The 17,678-nt window shown below is 38.2% G+C and overlaps 2 protein-coding genes across 2 annotated transcripts in view; one reads left to right on the top strand and one right to left on the bottom strand.

The window, feature by feature from the left end:
* cftr (CF transmembrane conductance regulator) overlaps positions 1 to 3,429 on the bottom strand; it is a 59,350-nt gene extending 55,921 nt beyond the window's left edge. Inside the window, exons 1-2 of the mRNA XM_034126143.1 lie at positions 3,136 to 3,429; positions 1,779 to 1,889 (exon numbers count right to left, since the gene is read on the bottom strand). Of these exons, the coding sequence (XP_033982034.1) occupies positions 1,779 to 1,889; positions 3,136 to 3,188 (164 nt within the window). The 5' untranslated portion in view covers positions 3,189 to 3,429. The remainder of the gene's footprint in view (positions 1 to 1,778; positions 1,890 to 3,135) is intronic.
* Positions 3,430 to 7,157: 3,728 nt separating this feature from the next.
* asz1 (ankyrin repeat, SAM and basic leucine zipper domain containing 1) overlaps positions 7,158 to 17,678 on the top strand; it is a 41,470-nt gene continuing 30,949 nt past the window's right edge. The window contains exons 1-4 of the mRNA XM_034126144.1: positions 7,158 to 7,296; positions 8,064 to 8,166; positions 8,727 to 8,849; positions 16,884 to 16,995. Coding sequence (XP_033982035.1) covers positions 7,189 to 7,296; positions 8,064 to 8,166; positions 8,727 to 8,849; positions 16,884 to 16,995 — 446 coding nt within the window. The 5' untranslated portion in view covers positions 7,158 to 7,188. The remainder of the gene's footprint in view (positions 7,297 to 8,063; positions 8,167 to 8,726; positions 8,850 to 16,883; positions 16,996 to 17,678) is intronic.

The raw sequence follows: 17,678 nt of genomic DNA, 5'->3' as shown, positions 1-17,678 counted from the left end.
ACGTATCATGGTTGCACTTTTCTCTGCAAAATCATCCAACATAAGGATTTAAACTCATGTAAGATGGTCATGCATCTGTGTATATACAATATATGGTTGTAGTCGATACAGTAAAAAGTTACATATCTAGAGCATTTTTGCCATTTGTTTCATTATTTCTTTCGACCAGCTCTTGAAAATGGGCTTGAAATGAAAATGTGAGTTTTTCCACTATATGTTGGCATACTGTACGATTGGTAGCATGAGACCCATTTTCAAAGCAGTAACTTTAATGTATCATAGCAGGAAAAGCATGTGTAAATAATAACATCAATGATGGCTACTTTCATATAGGAGTGCCTTGATAAAACATTCATCTGCTACTCAGTAATATATATCTAATATCTAATATATATCATTACAATAACTTGTATATAGACTCGTACTGCACTATTCCACATACTCACTTTATTTTATAACTATTTTTCTTTTTGTATTACTCTTACTATCTGTATTATTATTATGTTGCATTGTTGGAGAAGCCTGTGACATAAGATTTTCAACAACATAATTACTCTGTAGCTATGTCAGTTAGACAATAAAGAACCTTGAACCTTGATAATATGCATGCTTCTTTGCAGTCATGGCTTCTTAAATGGAGCCGAGCCCTTGTTGATGTTATTATTTACCCCTGTGCTTTCCTGCTATAACATGTCAACATGTCTGATGTGAGAAGGCTCTACAGAATAGACTGACTTGTTGCTGTTTTTTCATTTGGTTCTATGTCCTGCCAATTTGAGCGATTACGAGTCATTGGTGCAAAATTGCTTTTTCCCAAAGAAGCCTTTAGACCTCTGAAGTTCTGACGCCCAAATCTGATGATTACTATGAATGCTTTAAGATTTATGACTTGTGCAGGACATTGTTTGTGTTAAGCTAGCAGTCAATTTGAAAAGTGCCAAAACAAACAATGAAATGGACGCATAAATGGTTGTATAACATGTAAACATGGGTTATTTAGGGTGATCATCTTAGTAACTTTAAGAGAAAATATCCTGTTTCTCCAGACGACAAACTGCATTTTTCAGCAAACTCTTGACTTTAAACATTATCTCCAACATTCTCATGGTCCTGTCAGAGTCCACATTTCCATACAGTAGCGCAGGAATGAGTCCTAAAACCTGGAAATGAGTCAGCATTTTAGCACTTCCGGTTGCTTCCGCTCTTAGTGAATGAGTTATTGAATGGGTTTTGTTCTACAGCATAAAATCGGGAGTCAATACCTCACTCTTTGTGTCTTAAAAACATTGGTTACCAACAAATGAATAAATGAGACGGCATCATGGCAATCATTAGCCACCTTTAGCTTAGCTGTGGTTACGTGACCGTTCTTGAGTTCAAAGTTCATAAAAGTGTGGTTTATACCTGGAGATGATGTTGTTCAACTATTATCTTAAATGGGATAACTTTGACACAGAACTTATTTTTCTCCTAAATCAATTGGACAAATCCTATTAGTACTTTATCAGGAAACCATGAGATGCTAACATCCAGATCGACCTGTTATCTAATACAGTATTCCCACTTAAACAGTAAAAGACAACCTTTATCTAAAGTTGCAGTCAATGCTCTTTCTTTATACTGACGGAAACTTTCTTGATAGCTTATCGAAAACAAGACGTCTTAACTTTATTAAACCATTGACTAGACTTATACCTGAAGCCTTAGAACAAGACGGACTACAATTTCCAATCAGCTGCGATGTAAACATTCAAAAACAAGTCTTAAAGTGCACAAACCTTTCGAGTCTCTCGGAGAGGTTGTCTGCCAGATCAAACGAAGGAGCCTTGTACACATCTGTCAGCTCCAACTTCTTCGTGAAGCCTTTTCTGAGCAGCGGTGACGTCCACCTGCAAATAAATATTACTTAAGTATTGTATTTAAGTACTATTTGCACTTAACTTGAGTATTTCCATTGTATGTGACATATACTTCTACTCTAATACATGTAAAAAAAGGAAATAATGTACATTTTTACTCCACTTTATTCCACTACTACTACCTTTTGCTAGTAATACTTATGTACTTCTACTTAAATAACATTTTCGAGTCATAACTTTTACGTTTAATGGACTTTTTTAAGAGCCATAGTACTTCTTCCACCATTTATTTGTACACAAAGTACATTTAACACACATAAAATACCTTTTTAAGTGATTCAGTATTACTTGTATCAGATGTATTTGTTTGTTTGTGGTTGGAGGGTAACCCTTTGGCATAAAAGCCACTGTTGTTGAGTGTCTGGGAGCTCTAGTGTAAACTGGTGTTGGTTGTAACAGAAGTAATCCCCGAGGTTTCACAGTAAGAATAATGACAGAGAGCGGACATAAAGTCAGATGTTTGCTAGTCTCATGGCTGAACCATTTAAAGAAAGGCTGGTGACATAAAGGAGATTACATCATCTGACTTTTGGAGTCTGCTTCTTTCTTTGGTGACCTCTCATTAGAGCTCAGTGCAGCTTAAACTGAAATCAGTGTGTGTTGTAATTTAAGAGGAAGGATATACAAACATCACACAAATGATTGAACCATAGAAAACTTAGATATCAAAGCAAAAATTCTCAAACACATCATTTTCATCAAAACGTCCTTTAAATGTGTCGTTAATGTTTGCTTATTAGTAATGCTATTAGCGTTTATAATACTTTTTGATTCAATGCGGTCAGATATTGATGAGTTAGCAAACCCTTGGTGCGCCTACTCCCACCTGACAGCGTTTTCTAGAACACACTTAAACGGAGCAAAACGTACTTTTTGCGCACAAGCTAATCTGCAAAATGCGCGTTTTGTAAGCTAACAATCTACTTCCCAGTGCACTTTTGTATTTATTTACTCTTCTTTGGAAGCAAATTACGACGCAAATACATCATAAACAAACTTGTCAATCAGAAAACCGAATCATATCTGTACCTGAGCCCATGCAAAACTTTCAACACACCGCCAAAAACGCTTAAAACTCTACAATGACCAAATACAGATATGTAGCAAGTGATTTAGTCGTTAATTACTCAAGATATAAATGCGCAAGTCACCAAATGAGCAGCTGCACCTTGCCGTCCAGAGATAATCAAAGGATGTAGAAGAAAACATGACTTACCAGAAGAAATATTTGGAGAGGAAGTTTGCATCTTCCACTGGTGACTTCTGCATATTAAGTGCGCCGCCAGTTTGCTTTCTTTGCACCTGAGTCTGTTCCTTAAGTCACATTTGCGCCTGTTTTATCCTCCACTGTTGTGCCTCCGGTAAATATGATGTCACGGTTTAGATATCTTCCTCCCCTCCGAAAGAAAAAACCCTGGTATATATATATATACAGTATATATATATATATATATCTGTCCTGTGAGCGTCTCCAATGGTGCCACCTTCCCTCTGCTGCCTCTCCTTCAGACTGACAGTGAGAGGACAGGCCATCCTTTATTTATGGACTCGCCAAAAAACGTGCACGTCATTTCCACGCTGACGAGCATCAGGTCGCTTATTGTGGCAACAAGTGGAGAGGTGAAGCCAGTTGATCCAAATGAGGCCACTTCAGCTCACAGATATTGATCCATATACAGAAGCAGGCAGGATGAACAGTCATCGTATGAGGTCAGTGGGGAATAAGTGTGTGCATGTTCAGAGGAAATGTAGTTAAAGGAACTTATTGTTGGAGACTTTGATGCCTTAACAGGTACGTTTAGTTTGGCTTTTAATAGATTTTATTCAGACTTGTGTCTTTTGAGTTATGTTGGTTTTTATTAAGTGTTTTTAATTATCACAAAGCTATGAAGAGCTCTTTATTCTCCAACTCGTAAAAGGAGGAGAGGGATATATATTGGGAAAATTACTTTTTATTTTAAACATTTTTTATTTTCTTCACAAAGATGAACACCATGTCTACTGTTTTATTTATTTACTATTATTATTATTTCATTTTTTTTTAATGTATTTATTTATTATTATTTGTTTATTTCCTTACATATTGTACGTTGGTGAGTTTGCTATTTTTGGGTCACTAAAAGGATTGAACTGTTACTGAGAAAACTGCTATATAAATACTATGTGACCCCAAATAAAGAATTTAAAATCAATAAATAAATGTCTTATTTTTTGTCTGACCTCTTTTATATCCATTGTGACCGTATTAGTAATTTAATTGCATTATTTTATTATTCTTAACTGATTGTACTGTATGATTTCAGTCCTCACCTGTTCAAAGAAATACAAAATAAAATAAAAAATACTTATATGATGCTGTGGATTGATTTAATGAGAGTATATGTAAAGCTGCTTAAAACTAAGTGTTTAAATTGTGCTATATAATAAATATGTCTTGCCTAAATTGTTTATCTTAGATTACAACCTCTTCATGTATCCACAACAGTTTTTAAATCACCCTTACTTGTAAAAACAATCATTTTCAACACTTCAATAAAGGAGACAATTGCTTTAAAAACGCCTAAAATATTGCAAACACAGACTACCAATTGTCCCAAACAAATAGAAAGTTAGTATGGGCATTATTTGTAAATAGAAACATGAAGTGGTCTGATTTCAATGGACACGTATGCTCATACAGCATGAGGGAAGTCTCCTTTAGCTACTTATGTTACTATAACTGATAGGATAACTATAACAAAGCCTGAAAGCGATAGTTGAAAGTTGCCAGAAGCTGCTCTACTTTTTAGTTGTGGCTTTGTTATGCTTCACTATCATTCACAAAAAAGAAGAAACAGTTCCAGGATATCTAAAACTATTTTTTATCAGTTTCAGGTTACGCACAGTTTCAGGAGAGGGAGGATCAAAACCTCCAGACATTCCTTCAGGGAACAGAGATAACACGTACAGATGTGGTGAGACTTCACAATATCACCAAAACTGAGTGTTATCTTCAGTGTCAGCACTTCAGCTGGAGTGACTAACAGTGACACATCGGTCGGGTTAATCTTTTGGGGGAATTTAATATTTAGCTCATATTGATCCAACATTTTTTGACTGTGACGTAGCAGCAGGTTAGGTTTTTGTGCTATATTTCCTCAGTATTCATTACCTCCCAGACTATGTGCCCAAGATACAAAAAGACAAATACTGTCAGGCAAAGAATACATCCAAATCAGGGTTTTGTTTGATGAATAATTATGATATTATGGGAGATGAGCTCCATGAGTTTTTAGTAATAAAGGGAAAGTTCAATAGTGGTTAAGAGAGCAGCTTTCATTTTAGCTTTGACGTGGAGACGTGACCTGCACAGAAATGGATTTAAGTTGCATTATACCTCCAACAGTGTCATATGAAAACACACAAAGAGAACAAGACTAGTCTGTACTGTATGTTCAAGAAACACCAAGGGGGAGGGGATACACAATATAGTGCAAACATGAATCAAAATATAAAAATATGTAGGTCAAATTGCCTAAAAAACACATTGGATTATACAGAATAAACAAATGAAAAGGGACAGTTACCCCGTTACTAATGGGACGAGTTGGAATTAAAGAATTGCAATATCTATTTTTTCCTGTTTCTTAAAAACGTTATTGAAGTTAAACTGTGGGGTGCTTCTTAACATGTTGCAAAACGTACACCCATTACTACTGAAGGACATAAGGTAATGTGTCTCTGACTTAGAGGAAAGACTGACCTCTGCTGGACAATTACTGTCTCTTGCAGCAAGATAACATTTCATCCCAAAGCACGACATTTCAGAAGTTTCAGAAGTAAGTTATGCATACATCGTTATAAATAATGACAGTCCCAACCCAACCATCTATTTTGAGCCTTGGTAGGAACCAATCCTGGGACTTTTGATTCATTATTTACATTTGAAACTTGCTTTTTAAATACAGCATGCCAAGTTTAATGTATTTAAAAAGGACCTGCACATCCTGCCTGTAAGTGTTTTACCTAAACTCTTTTAAAAATATATTTTACAAGCAACATTGTCAGAAGAAAATGATATTTTCAGCTCCTTAAATATTGGGATTTCATGCATTTTTCTGGTTTAAATCAGTTATGAAACTGAAAGCATTTGGTAATTGGACAGACAAATATAGAGACATTTAAAGACATCACCTTGAGAAACTTCAATGGACGTATGACATTACATTCTGACATTTTAAATAATTTTGAGATGAAACCCTACATTTAATATGTTATGTAATAAAAATGAGGAATCCAATCAACAAGTGGAATATATTTAATTGATTGTATTGATGTGAGATGTACACTAGAAAGAGCACTCACCTGCCATATCCACTTGTCCAGAGTACCCTTTGGACAAAAAATAAAAACAAAAGCATTAACATTAATTATGAGTTGAAACAGATGACTAAATGCTAGTGATATCAAACTAGCATAAGATAGCATAAGCATTCACAGCTAAAGGCCAAATGCGTCTATCAGAGGTGGGAGAAGTACTCAGATCTTGTACTTGAGTAAAAGTAGAAGTAGGCTACTCAGATATTGTACTTGAGTAAAAGTAGAAGTACTCAGATATTGTACTTGATTAAAAGTACTCAGATCTTGTACTTGAGTAAAAGTAGAAGTACTCAGATATTGTACTTGATTAAAAGTACTCAGATCTTGTACTTGAGTAAAAGTACTCAGATCTTGTACTTGAGTAAAAGTAGAAGTACTCAGCTCTTGTACTTGAGTAAAAGTAGAAGTACCAAAGTGTAGAAATACTCTGTTACAGTAAAAGTCCTGCATTCAAAATGTTCCTCAAGTAAAAGTAGAAAAGTATTATCATCAAAATATAGTTAAAGTAGCGACATTAAAAGTAGTCATTGTGCAGATTGGTCCATTTCAGAATATAGCCTATGATGTGTTTTATAATGATTGATCATTAAAGTGTTCTCAAAGCTGGTAAAGGTGCAGCTAGTTTGAATGACTTTGTATACTGCAGGGTAGCTTGTGAATTTACTCCAGGTGGAACTAAAGTCTGATTTAACACTTGGTTATATTTCACATCATTCATCCAGATCTGTAAAGTAACTAAAGGTATTCAATAAATGTAGTGGAGGAAAAGTACACGATTTACCTCTGAATTGTACAGTACCTGAGTAAATGTACTCAGTTAGTTCCCACCTCTTCCCTTTTCTGATGTATTGGAATAATTGCTCAATAAAGTTGGAAAAAAAAAAACTTCATCTGCGCGTTGTAATTAGCTATGGACTTCACCACTGCAAACTCCTTCCCGGCTGGAGATGAAAGCGACGGTAGCAACGGCGATTGGGATATCGGGTTTTGTTTGGATAAAAAGTCCCCTCAAATTGAGGTAATGTTATAAAACCTCTCATCTTTTCTGAAAACGTGTCGTGTTTGCTACTAGAAACTAACAGAAGCTACGTTAGCTCACTAGCTAGTAGCTAACATGTGTTGAGCTATCATTGGCTTCTTTTGACGATGCAAACTCGCTGTTTTATAGCCGGTAAAATAGAAACAAAAGATAACATATAGGCTGGCACAAACTCGTTATAGTCAGGATGTTAGATGTATATTCGTAAATGTATTTTGAAAATGGGGAGAAGGGTATACTTTTGTGTTGAAATAGCACTGCCGCTCATTTTCCTTCATGGTCTTAGCTTCTAGCAATCATTACCAGTGGTGTAAAGTTAGTAACTGAGTAGATTTAAGTACAATGTTAAGAGACTTGTACTTTACTTGAGTATATCAATGTTATGCTACTTTGTACTTCTACTCAACTATAAGTATTTAACACCTTTAGTTACAGTTTTGGATTAATAATGTGAAATATAATCAACACTTACATCAGACTTTAGTTTCACCTGGAGTACAAGCTACCCTGCAGTATACAAAGTCATTAAAACTACCTACCCTAACACCATGTATAAATGTTTAGTATATAACTTGGACATAAGCAGGTACGATAGTTATCCAATATATCTCTTAGTACTTGCAAGGTCAAATACTTTGTTCACCTATATGGACACTTGTCAATGCCATCCACACATAATGGCAGGAAATATATATATATTTGTAAAAGATGTGTAAATCCATCCTAATCTTTCCCTTTTGTCTCAGGATCAGGATGCTGTTGTGCCACATGCACAAGATAATGTGTCGCTGTTGAAACAAGCCATCAGTAAAGGAGACATTGGGACTGTCAAACAGCTGTTGGACGATGGCAAGTACTCTCCTAACATGCCCAACTTTTGTGAAAAAATAATATTTTATTAACTTTGTTGTCAGTGTCTTAGCTTGCCCATATACTGAGTTCTTCAGACATTTTTTTTTTCTTCATATTTTGGCACAGAATGATTAGACTTCCTCAGGCTGAGACGATCAATTAACTACACGTTTGAAACACTAGTAGATAAATATAAGAAAATATTCTTGCATGGGAGTCCTGTTGTCTTAAAATGTAATTCTTGTATACAATTTGTTTGTTTATAAAGATGTCTAAATTGTTGAATTGGTGGTGGGGACAGACTTCCTAGTCAGTGAGAATGTAGAAAACATTGTTTAAGCGACTGGTTGTGATTCCCAACGTTTCGCAAGAAAGTGATTTTCTGAAATCATTCGAGATGGAGAAAAACAAGAATTCAAAAGAGGAAGTTTGAACAAAACAACAGGATCTTGTTTTGTGTTTGCATCTTTGTGTGCTGGGGGTCATTAGGGACATCTTGTGTTATTTATATAATCATTTCATTGCCGCTCTTAATGTGATCCGTTTGCTGTGGACAGGCATGGACGTGGAGACCAGGCTTGGCTTTGATTGGACGCCTCTCATGTGTGCCGTCAATGTGGTTAACTACGAGCTCACAGAACTGCTCCTGGACAGAGGGGCCAGCGCCAACTTCAGCAAAGGTCAGACCAATACAGAGAGGGGAGTTGACTTTTTAAAATTATTGGTACAAAAGATCTTGCATATCTTAAACATTTCACATCTAGATTTTTTTTTATGGTAATCTTTAGGATTTGACATAAAGAATTGTGAATTTTTGTGGACAGAAAGATTTTATCATGACATTTTTAATTAGCTATATCGCTCTGCCCAACTTTAACACAGTATTTAAGATGTTTTTCTTCCATATGTTATGTTTACACCTCTCTGACTTTTCTCTCTTCAGTTATTTGTCATTGTACATAGGGAATAATACTTAAATTATATATTTTAAAGTAGAAAACATTCAAATTAACCTTAAACAGAAGCCAAAAATACAGCTCATATCTCAAAAAGACAAGCATCTATCACCCCAAAATGTTTTATAGATAAAAGTCCCTTAAGTCATTCCCAACCACATCTTGGCATCTGTAACTTGTCACTCAAAGCATTTTTAGACGACTAAAGAAACCAAATTAGGAATTGAACTTACGGTTTGAACTTTTTTCCTGATGCTTTCCATTGAGGTATAAAGACAACTGGAAAAACAGCTGGAGACGAGGCCCCATTCATTCCTATGAAAGATGCTGATTGGGGCATGATTCAAAACATTGACTCAAAGTACCCGATCATCCATTGACTTGGGCCAATAGAGCATGCAAACTTGAGTTTTCCTTAGCACATTTTTACAACTTTTGGATGCTAATGGTTTAAATAAGAGCTATAGTACTGGGTATAGTTTGTACTGGGATGTTGATTTAGCTTAAAATAAATGACATGCTAATTTACAGACGTCTCTTTGTCAATGCAGCATAAGTCAATGGGAAAAAGTGTTTTCGGGCCCAATGATGTCACGGGCTGTTTCTCACGGTGCGTCTACACAGCAGCGTTAAAAAAATCTTGGAGGTGGGCGTATCTGAAGCTTGAGGATTTTTTGCGAGCAAGGCACGAACAACCAATCACATGAATCTCCCGCCCACGACATACGAAGCAAAAAAGCCCGAAGTAAACTGGATATAAACTCCCCAAACAGGCGAAAACCTACCACTGTCTCTGCCACCTCCCTCCATGCCTGGCTCCTCCGGTTTATATCCCGGTAGGTAAATAGGGACTGGTCATAAAGCACCAGGTGATTCCCTACCGCTAATTTCTCCTCCATGTTTTGGAATATGAGGAAATGACCTGCGGTATGTCTCTCCCAGCATACACGCCGTTTGATTGGCTAGAGCTTGAACTGTCAGATTTGCGTACACGGGATTTGATTGGCTGCCTCTTCCACCTCAGCCTCAAAAGTTGAACATTGTTCAACTTTGAATCCTGAAAATCTCCGCTCTGCTTCCCACAATGCAGTTCGGCGAAAAGTGAGGGAAAGTGACGTCACCCCATTCAAAGTGAATGGGCAGAAGCGTTTCAAGATTTTTTTAACGCTGCTGTGTAGACGCACCGTCAATGTCGAGGAAAGCTGCTCCAGAGCCACTATTTCAAGGATACGTCATCGAGTGCCGCCGAAGGACTGTTCCAATGTCCAGCATACTTGGAATTCTACCGAGGCCGCCGTACTTCGTAGCGAGAAATTTCGAGGCTGCACATGTGTAGACTCCGCGGTCTTAAAATCCCCACAATGCTTTGCGCACGGACCAATTTCCAAATCTTTGGCGGAAATCGCGCTCCATTTAAGGCGGGGGCCTCGCATATGACGCACTCCTGTTAGCCTGTTCCACCATTCTTCGTTTTCCGAGGCTAGGAAGGGTTCTTGCCTAGCTTCTGAAGCAACTGACTCGGAGGTACATGTGCTACCAAGGAAGCGTCCTCAACATTGAGAAACACCCACAGACTATAATGAATGTGTAGTACCATCATTTGGCCACTATAAAACATTTCTTTAATCAGAATCAGAATACCTTTATTAGTGCCACAGAGGGGACATTTACATTGTTGCAGCAGAAGAAGAGCCAAAGACAGCGTAATGTTACCTAAAGCATGCATACAAAAGTATTGAAGATATAAAAAAAGAAAATAAATTAAAACAAAAAAAGTTACACAATTTACAAAATACACATCCAAGTTATTTTCCCTAAAGATTGAAAGAGAAATGAATCACGCATACTATTTTGATTGGTTTATCATGATATACAGGTAGGCACTACTGATCTCTCTGTGATCCCTACTCAACCCCACCCCAAATCAACCCCTTCTAAGAAAAAGAACTAGTGCAGATAGTTTGATAGGCAACAGCATTACATTGCTGCCTTCCAGGCTCTGATATCTAACAGCCATCCTTAATCCTCCCCACGGTCCCTGTTGTCTTGGTGTGGAGCCATCTTCCCTGTGGCACCTTTTATCAATTTCCTCACCTGCTGCAGCCAAAAAGCAAAGGGGCCAAGCGGGCCAAAACGCTTCATCTGACATTACTTAATGGTGATGACGCCAAAGAGGAACTCTTGCAGAAACACACCTCTGATCCTTAGAGTAGTTCATGCATAATGCACCCTCGTCCCACAGCAGGAGAAATTGAAGGCATCTGTTGGATCGAGGTCAGACTGGGTGAAATAAGCATGGTGAGAAGAGCTCTTCCATGTCAAGAAATCTGCAGCTTTTTACATGTAAAACCGTGAATGCTGTTGGAAAAATGCAGCAATAGATCCCTAGGAAAATAAGCTTTATGTTCGATGAGAGTTAGTTCAGTAATGCATCATTTCTTATCTATAGAGGGCAGAAAGCTCCACTCCTGTCAGAAAGGAAGGGCTCTTCAAGTGGTATTCTTTTGGCCTTTATTAGTCGAAGGCAAGAAGAATATTGTCAATGAGCTGCTTGTTGAACTCTTTGAACAATTGGCAGACTATAATGTTGGTATTCTTGGAATTTAAGACCATTCTGCTGTTAAAAACACTGTTACTGCCCATTTAATCAGCACGACAAGACAAGAGATGTAATCGCTGGAAGCTTTATTTCAAATAAGCGATAAGTTGTCGTAAGTTTATGCGAATGAGAATTGAAGTAATTGCTTATTGAAGACTATACTTGATCATAGGGCTGAACGATTAATCGATTTTTAATCGAAATCGCGATTTTAAATGATGCAATTATCAAATCGCAAAGCCTGTGATTTTTTTTAGTTATACATTATTTATTTTTTTCTTCTTGTGTGTCAGTCATCCACACCAATCAGAAGTGCTGTGCTCCACATGTACCAGCCATTGTTAACCAATCAGAAGTGGCCCATGATAGAAGGTGATAGACAGATTGATCCAATCACCTGCCAAGTATTTTTGAAAGTGCCTGCCCTTTCCAAATGGCTTCCAATGGAGCTTTCCTAGATGGTTTGGTGAAACCATCTGAGTCAGGTCAGTAACGCTCCATCACATGTTTTACATCTATTACAGGGTGAATCTTAAACTGAAGCTTGACTATAAAGCAACCCAACGGAAGTTTCATGTAAGTTTAGTTCTTTCACTCGTAGCTCGGGCTGCGGGGGTGCTAGAGACGGGAGCACGTTGATACGACCTTCCTAGCCGGAGATATGGCCGCATTTTACAATAAACTTCCGTTGGGTCGCTTAAAAAAACATATCGCAAATCGAATCGCAATCGTCAGAAAAATCGCAATTAGATTTTATTTCCCCAAAATCGTGCAGCCCTACTTGATCACATCACGTTCATGCAGTATGTGCTAAAAACATTCTTTTATTTAAAAGATTAGTCGAAAGATAAACAATTGTGATAGTCAGCTGACATGGCAAACATTCGCAGGTCAGACAATATACGCAATTTGAAGACCTCACTTTGAATTTCGCGACCATGTGATAGCCGTTTTTAACAATTTTTTGACATTTAAAAAAAACAAATGAGAAGTTATTTTTATAAGAACATTTTACACTTTAACGGATAACTGTTATTGATAATTTGAGTTCGCCTGCACCGTTTCTAAGTCTTTCTTTTAGTTTTAAATGTAAAAAAGATTGTAGCCGTAGTCACCTTCTGCGGTTTCTTTCCTCTTTACAGGGGAATTAAATGAATAAGGTGTTGTGGAAAGTTTGAAGGGAAGTTTAGAACAGAATACTGCAAATTCATGATGAAATGTTTGGCAAATAACATGACAAAGATCAGAGCATATCAATTCAAGTATTAACAGTGTCGAAATGATGCATACCACCAGCCCCCATTAACAAAATACTATAGGAAAGACATGCAATGAGAAAACTGTGAAAGCGTAATTCAGGATAAGAGTAATAAAAACATTTTTAGATAAAAGTGGTGAAAAATAAACATTACACGTTCACATTTTTCTGCATTCCTGTCACCGTGCCACAATTACAAGTAAGTACAACTAGTTATTTTGAGGACGGTGCATTCTTAATTGTTTCAGGGGTCCATTAGAGACCTTCCTGTAGCCCCTCGTTGTCCCTTAGACCCTCAGCACTAGTCATGCTCTCGATATCTGATGTCAATTAATTCCTCAGTCCAGAATGTGGAGTCAAATTGAGTGTGACTGATTTCTCTGCATCTGAGGCTGCAGGCAGGTGAAGGAAGTGATTAAAAAGAGGGATGACGTGTGGTCGCGTCCTGGTGGCCGAGCGCAGGAATGCACGACTGATCACACACCCTCACCCGTTCTCAGGCCTCACATTTATTTACTCCACTTCTCTGCATACGCAAACCAGGCAGTCTGGTTTACACCCACACACACATAGTATAAACATACACACACTTGCGCACAGATATGGAGCCAAACATGCACACAAAGCCACAGGAACCCACATGCAGATGTAGAGAGGCATGCACACACACACACACACAAACACACTCTTAGACACTATGATACACACATGTTGGAGATTGGCGGAACAAAACAGGAATTGAAAGCATTGCCATGGGTCTCAGACTGGTTTTTATCAGGAAGAGATAAGGAAACAACATCTCTGAAGTCACTCTGTCCCATAAAGCCTGACACACACTTCCTGATGCCAGATAAACGGCTATCCATCTCCATCACCATGCATATCGTCCAGATTTCTCTTTGTCATTTCCTCATTACAGCATGATGTATGACTTCATCGTGATGAGAAAAAGGTATCCCTCTTCCCCTCTAATTCGGTTTTCTAGGTAGTGTAATTACAGTAATGAGGATTTCACACTTGTTATTTGTTTCCATGAGGCAACTACAGTAACCAGAATACATTCTCCAAATACACACATGAGATTGGACAGTGGATCAGGGGAACACTTATCCGTTTAGACAAAGAAAATAAAGCCCTTAATAATGGGCATGCTACTAATACTTCCAAATAAGTCCCAAGGATTTTTGCTTTACAAACAAACCGCTAAAAAAAACTGTCATTTAAACTGGACCTATCATGCTATATTTGAATAATATAGTGTAGGACCATACCTATATAAGGCATATTTATACTTTTTTTTCTTTTCAAAATACCAAACAGATCATGCATTTTAGCCATGCCTCATTTTGCTCAATTTGACAATTTATAGCTCTGTTTTTGCAAGGGCTGATTCTGTGAGAACAGCACCACCTACAGGCCTGGCATATGTACTACAGCGTCTCCAGCGCTTTCGAACGGCAATGGCCGTGGCTGTCTCCTCCTGATTGGTGGAGTTGGCCCAATAGCCGTAGCGCCACCGTCCTGACGTCAGGACAGTGTTCAAATCTGGATCAGTTTTTATCAGATCCGTTGCAGCCCCTTTTTTAGAGATTTGGGTATGGAGGAAAATAGAGAGGGTTGTGTTTTCTGACACTTGGTGAGTTCTCTGGAACACCGGGGACACATATTCATGTATAAAAGACGTACAAAAGTGCATTTTGCATGATAGGTCCCCTTTAAGTCGCCAAGACTGAACTAAACACGTCCCGATAAAGTGTGGCTATTGCTCGTCGTAGCTTTTTTAACACCAAGCTCTTAGAAATGAATCTCATTCTGTTAACTTTAAACAAATGCTTCCTCCGCTACCTGGCCACTGTAAGACTGGATCATCTGTTTGTAGAAATATAGGCTACATTCAAATATAAAAAAGTATCTTTCAAACCCATAATGTCTTACTCCGATGACCATCATTGGACTATCTGCCCGAATTTAGTTGGTGATGTAGAAATTATGCATGTCCATATAACTACTAATGCACCACTAATGTAAATTGCAAAGAAACTACACTGAGTTTAACTTTGCTCCAAAACTCTTCAAACGTTTTTTTCACGTAGACTTTATTGAGTTGTTTAAGATGATAAACAACAAGCAACATCAGCACAGTACAATACTAGAACAACAGCATGTGATCAAGAGTTTTAAGAAAGTAAATGCAAAACGCTCTCCAATGACAAATATCGGACTGTTTGCCAAATGTAGTTGTTGATGAGGAAATTATGCATGTCCATATAACCACTAGTGTAAATGCAAAGAAACTACACTGAGTTTAACTTAGTGCTCCAAAACCTTTTAGACCCTTATCTTCACGTAGACTTTATCGAGGTTTCTCAGACAATTTAAAAACAAGCAACATCAGCATGTGATCAAGAGTTTTAAGAAAGTAAATGACTGCAACACGCTCTCCAATGACAAATACTGGACTGTTTGCCAAATGTAGTTGGTGATGAGTAGGGATGCTCCGATCGATATCGGCCGATACTCACTCTCTGCCGATCGATCGGTGTCTCTAAAAATGCCGATCGCGAGAGCCGATCGCGTGACGTAAAATGATGACGTAAAATACATGACACTTTTCTCTGTGAGCAGCAAAACAAGCTCGCCAAAATGGCTTCACCGGCTTCTGGCATTATTTTAAGGTGTCTGAAAAAGACAATAAAATAGCGGTATGCAACGTGTGTGAAGCAGAAATCCTGCAGCTCCACCCGCTGTGACGGACCGGTGAGCGGAGTGAAACACACACTAAGAGTTAGACCTAACACACTTAGCTATTTTATCTCCCTTTGGAACAAGCTAAACTAGTTATACATATATTATTCTTCACTGTCGGGTCACTCATTACTGGATCAGTGAGCTGCATGAGATACTGACAGGCTGTCGAGAGAGAGGGGGAGAGAGAGAGGGAGGGAGAGAGAGAGAGAGAGAGAGAGAGAGAGAGAGGAGAGAGAGAGAGGGGGGAGAGAGGGGGAGAGAGGAAAAGAGAGGCTTCCGCTCATTTCTCCCGTGTTATCCAAAGTTAATGTAAACTTGAATAATGTACTTCATTTGAATGTAATAACTATGTTGGTTGTTGTTTGTGGAAGCTCCAGTGAATGAGCCCCATTAACTGAGTTTTAAACATCACTTTAAATGGAAGATCCCCATAGGCCCCGCCCACTCGATCGGTATCGGGCGATACTGATTCCGGCAATCAGCCCCAAAATTGGCGATCGGAGCATCCCTAGTGATGAGGAAATTATTCATGTCCATGTAACACTAAAGTAAATTGCAAAAAAATACACTGATACACAAATCCTTTAACTGCACATAGACTTCCTAGAGTTTTTCAGACAATAAATGATAAGCAACTGCGATAACCACATTTTTTGTGTTTTCAGAAAGTAAATTCCTCTGTATTATGGAAACAGATGGTGCTTTACTAATGCATAGTGTAGTTTGTTCACAATTAATCACGGTTACTAGAATTCCCGTACTAATAGTAGGTGACCAGGAGATATATTTTAACCAATTGGACCATCTTACAGTGTATAAGTCTTTTCTTAGTCCTAATACAAATGTCAAGCTCTCCATCTTATGAGTTTCTTTCAAGATTTCGATCTAATGGTCTACTGTAGGCTTGTACGAATAACAGTGAGTATTTTCATAAGGTTTCTATCATTCCCTGTTAGATCTTCTGGTAGCTCACCCAAATAAATAAACTACACATAAGAAAGGAACCTAAACTGTTCTGCATGGTTCTGTTAAAACCTTTTTGCCAGCCTATTACCTTTGTCCAATTGATGCTAAGCTAAAGGTTAGTTTAAATATAACTAAATCGTAACATTGTGATGATGAACTTCTGCACTAACGTGTTCTTTTGTCGCAGATAATTGGACGGTGCTAATGGCCTGCTGCTCGGCAACTGGCAGTGAAGATAAGATCGCCCGCTGTGTGGAGATCCTGCTGTCCAGAAATGCTGACCCCAACATGGTGGACAGGTGAGGGGATAGGAGGGGTGGGGGTAGAGATGTGTTTCGGGTCAAAATGTGTAAAGGATATCCAGCACAGTACGCACTAGTGTTGTCACGATACCAACATTTTTGTTTCGGTACCGATACCAAGTCAAGAATTGCGATTCCGTCTTAAATGTAATTATTGTGCTTTATTTCAAACCTGGGACATTTTTCAGTCATAACACAAACTTTTGAACAATGAGAACAATAGATTAAAGCAATGGCATTCAAGGTCAAATGACAAGTGTTATAATATTAGGGTCATGCCGAGTCAGATCGCTATGCCTTTAAGAGAGAGAGAGAGAGAGAGAGAGAGAGAGGGGTGTGGCGCGACCGTGTGTGTGTGCATGCGAGCGGTGGTATGTGTTTTGAAGCGAACGAAGCAGCAGCAAAATAGGTCTGTCGAGTGTCTTCAAAGTTCGATCTGTAACAAAGACCTTAATAAATGCAACAGGGAGGCAGTGCAGGCACGGCTGCAGGGAGTGGAAGCAGAGCACTGAACACACACAGGAAATACGGCTCTTCTTAAAACAATGTCATTCTTAAAGTACCGATACTAATGAAATGGAGGACTCGTAACGTTTTTAACGGCAGGGTATCGCGATACTTATCTAGTACCGGTGCACCGTGCAACACTAGTACGCACTGTCACACCCCTGTTGATGTGG

Source organism: Trematomus bernacchii, unplaced genomic scaffold, assembly GCF_902827165.1.
Source record: "Trematomus bernacchii unplaced genomic scaffold, fTreBer1.1, whole genome shotgun sequence".
Classification (NCBI taxonomy): domain Eukaryota; kingdom Metazoa; phylum Chordata; class Actinopteri; order Perciformes; family Nototheniidae; genus Trematomus; species Trematomus bernacchii.
The sequence above is the reverse complement of the archived record's forward strand: the minus strand, read 5'-3'. Positions and strand labels throughout refer to the sequence as shown.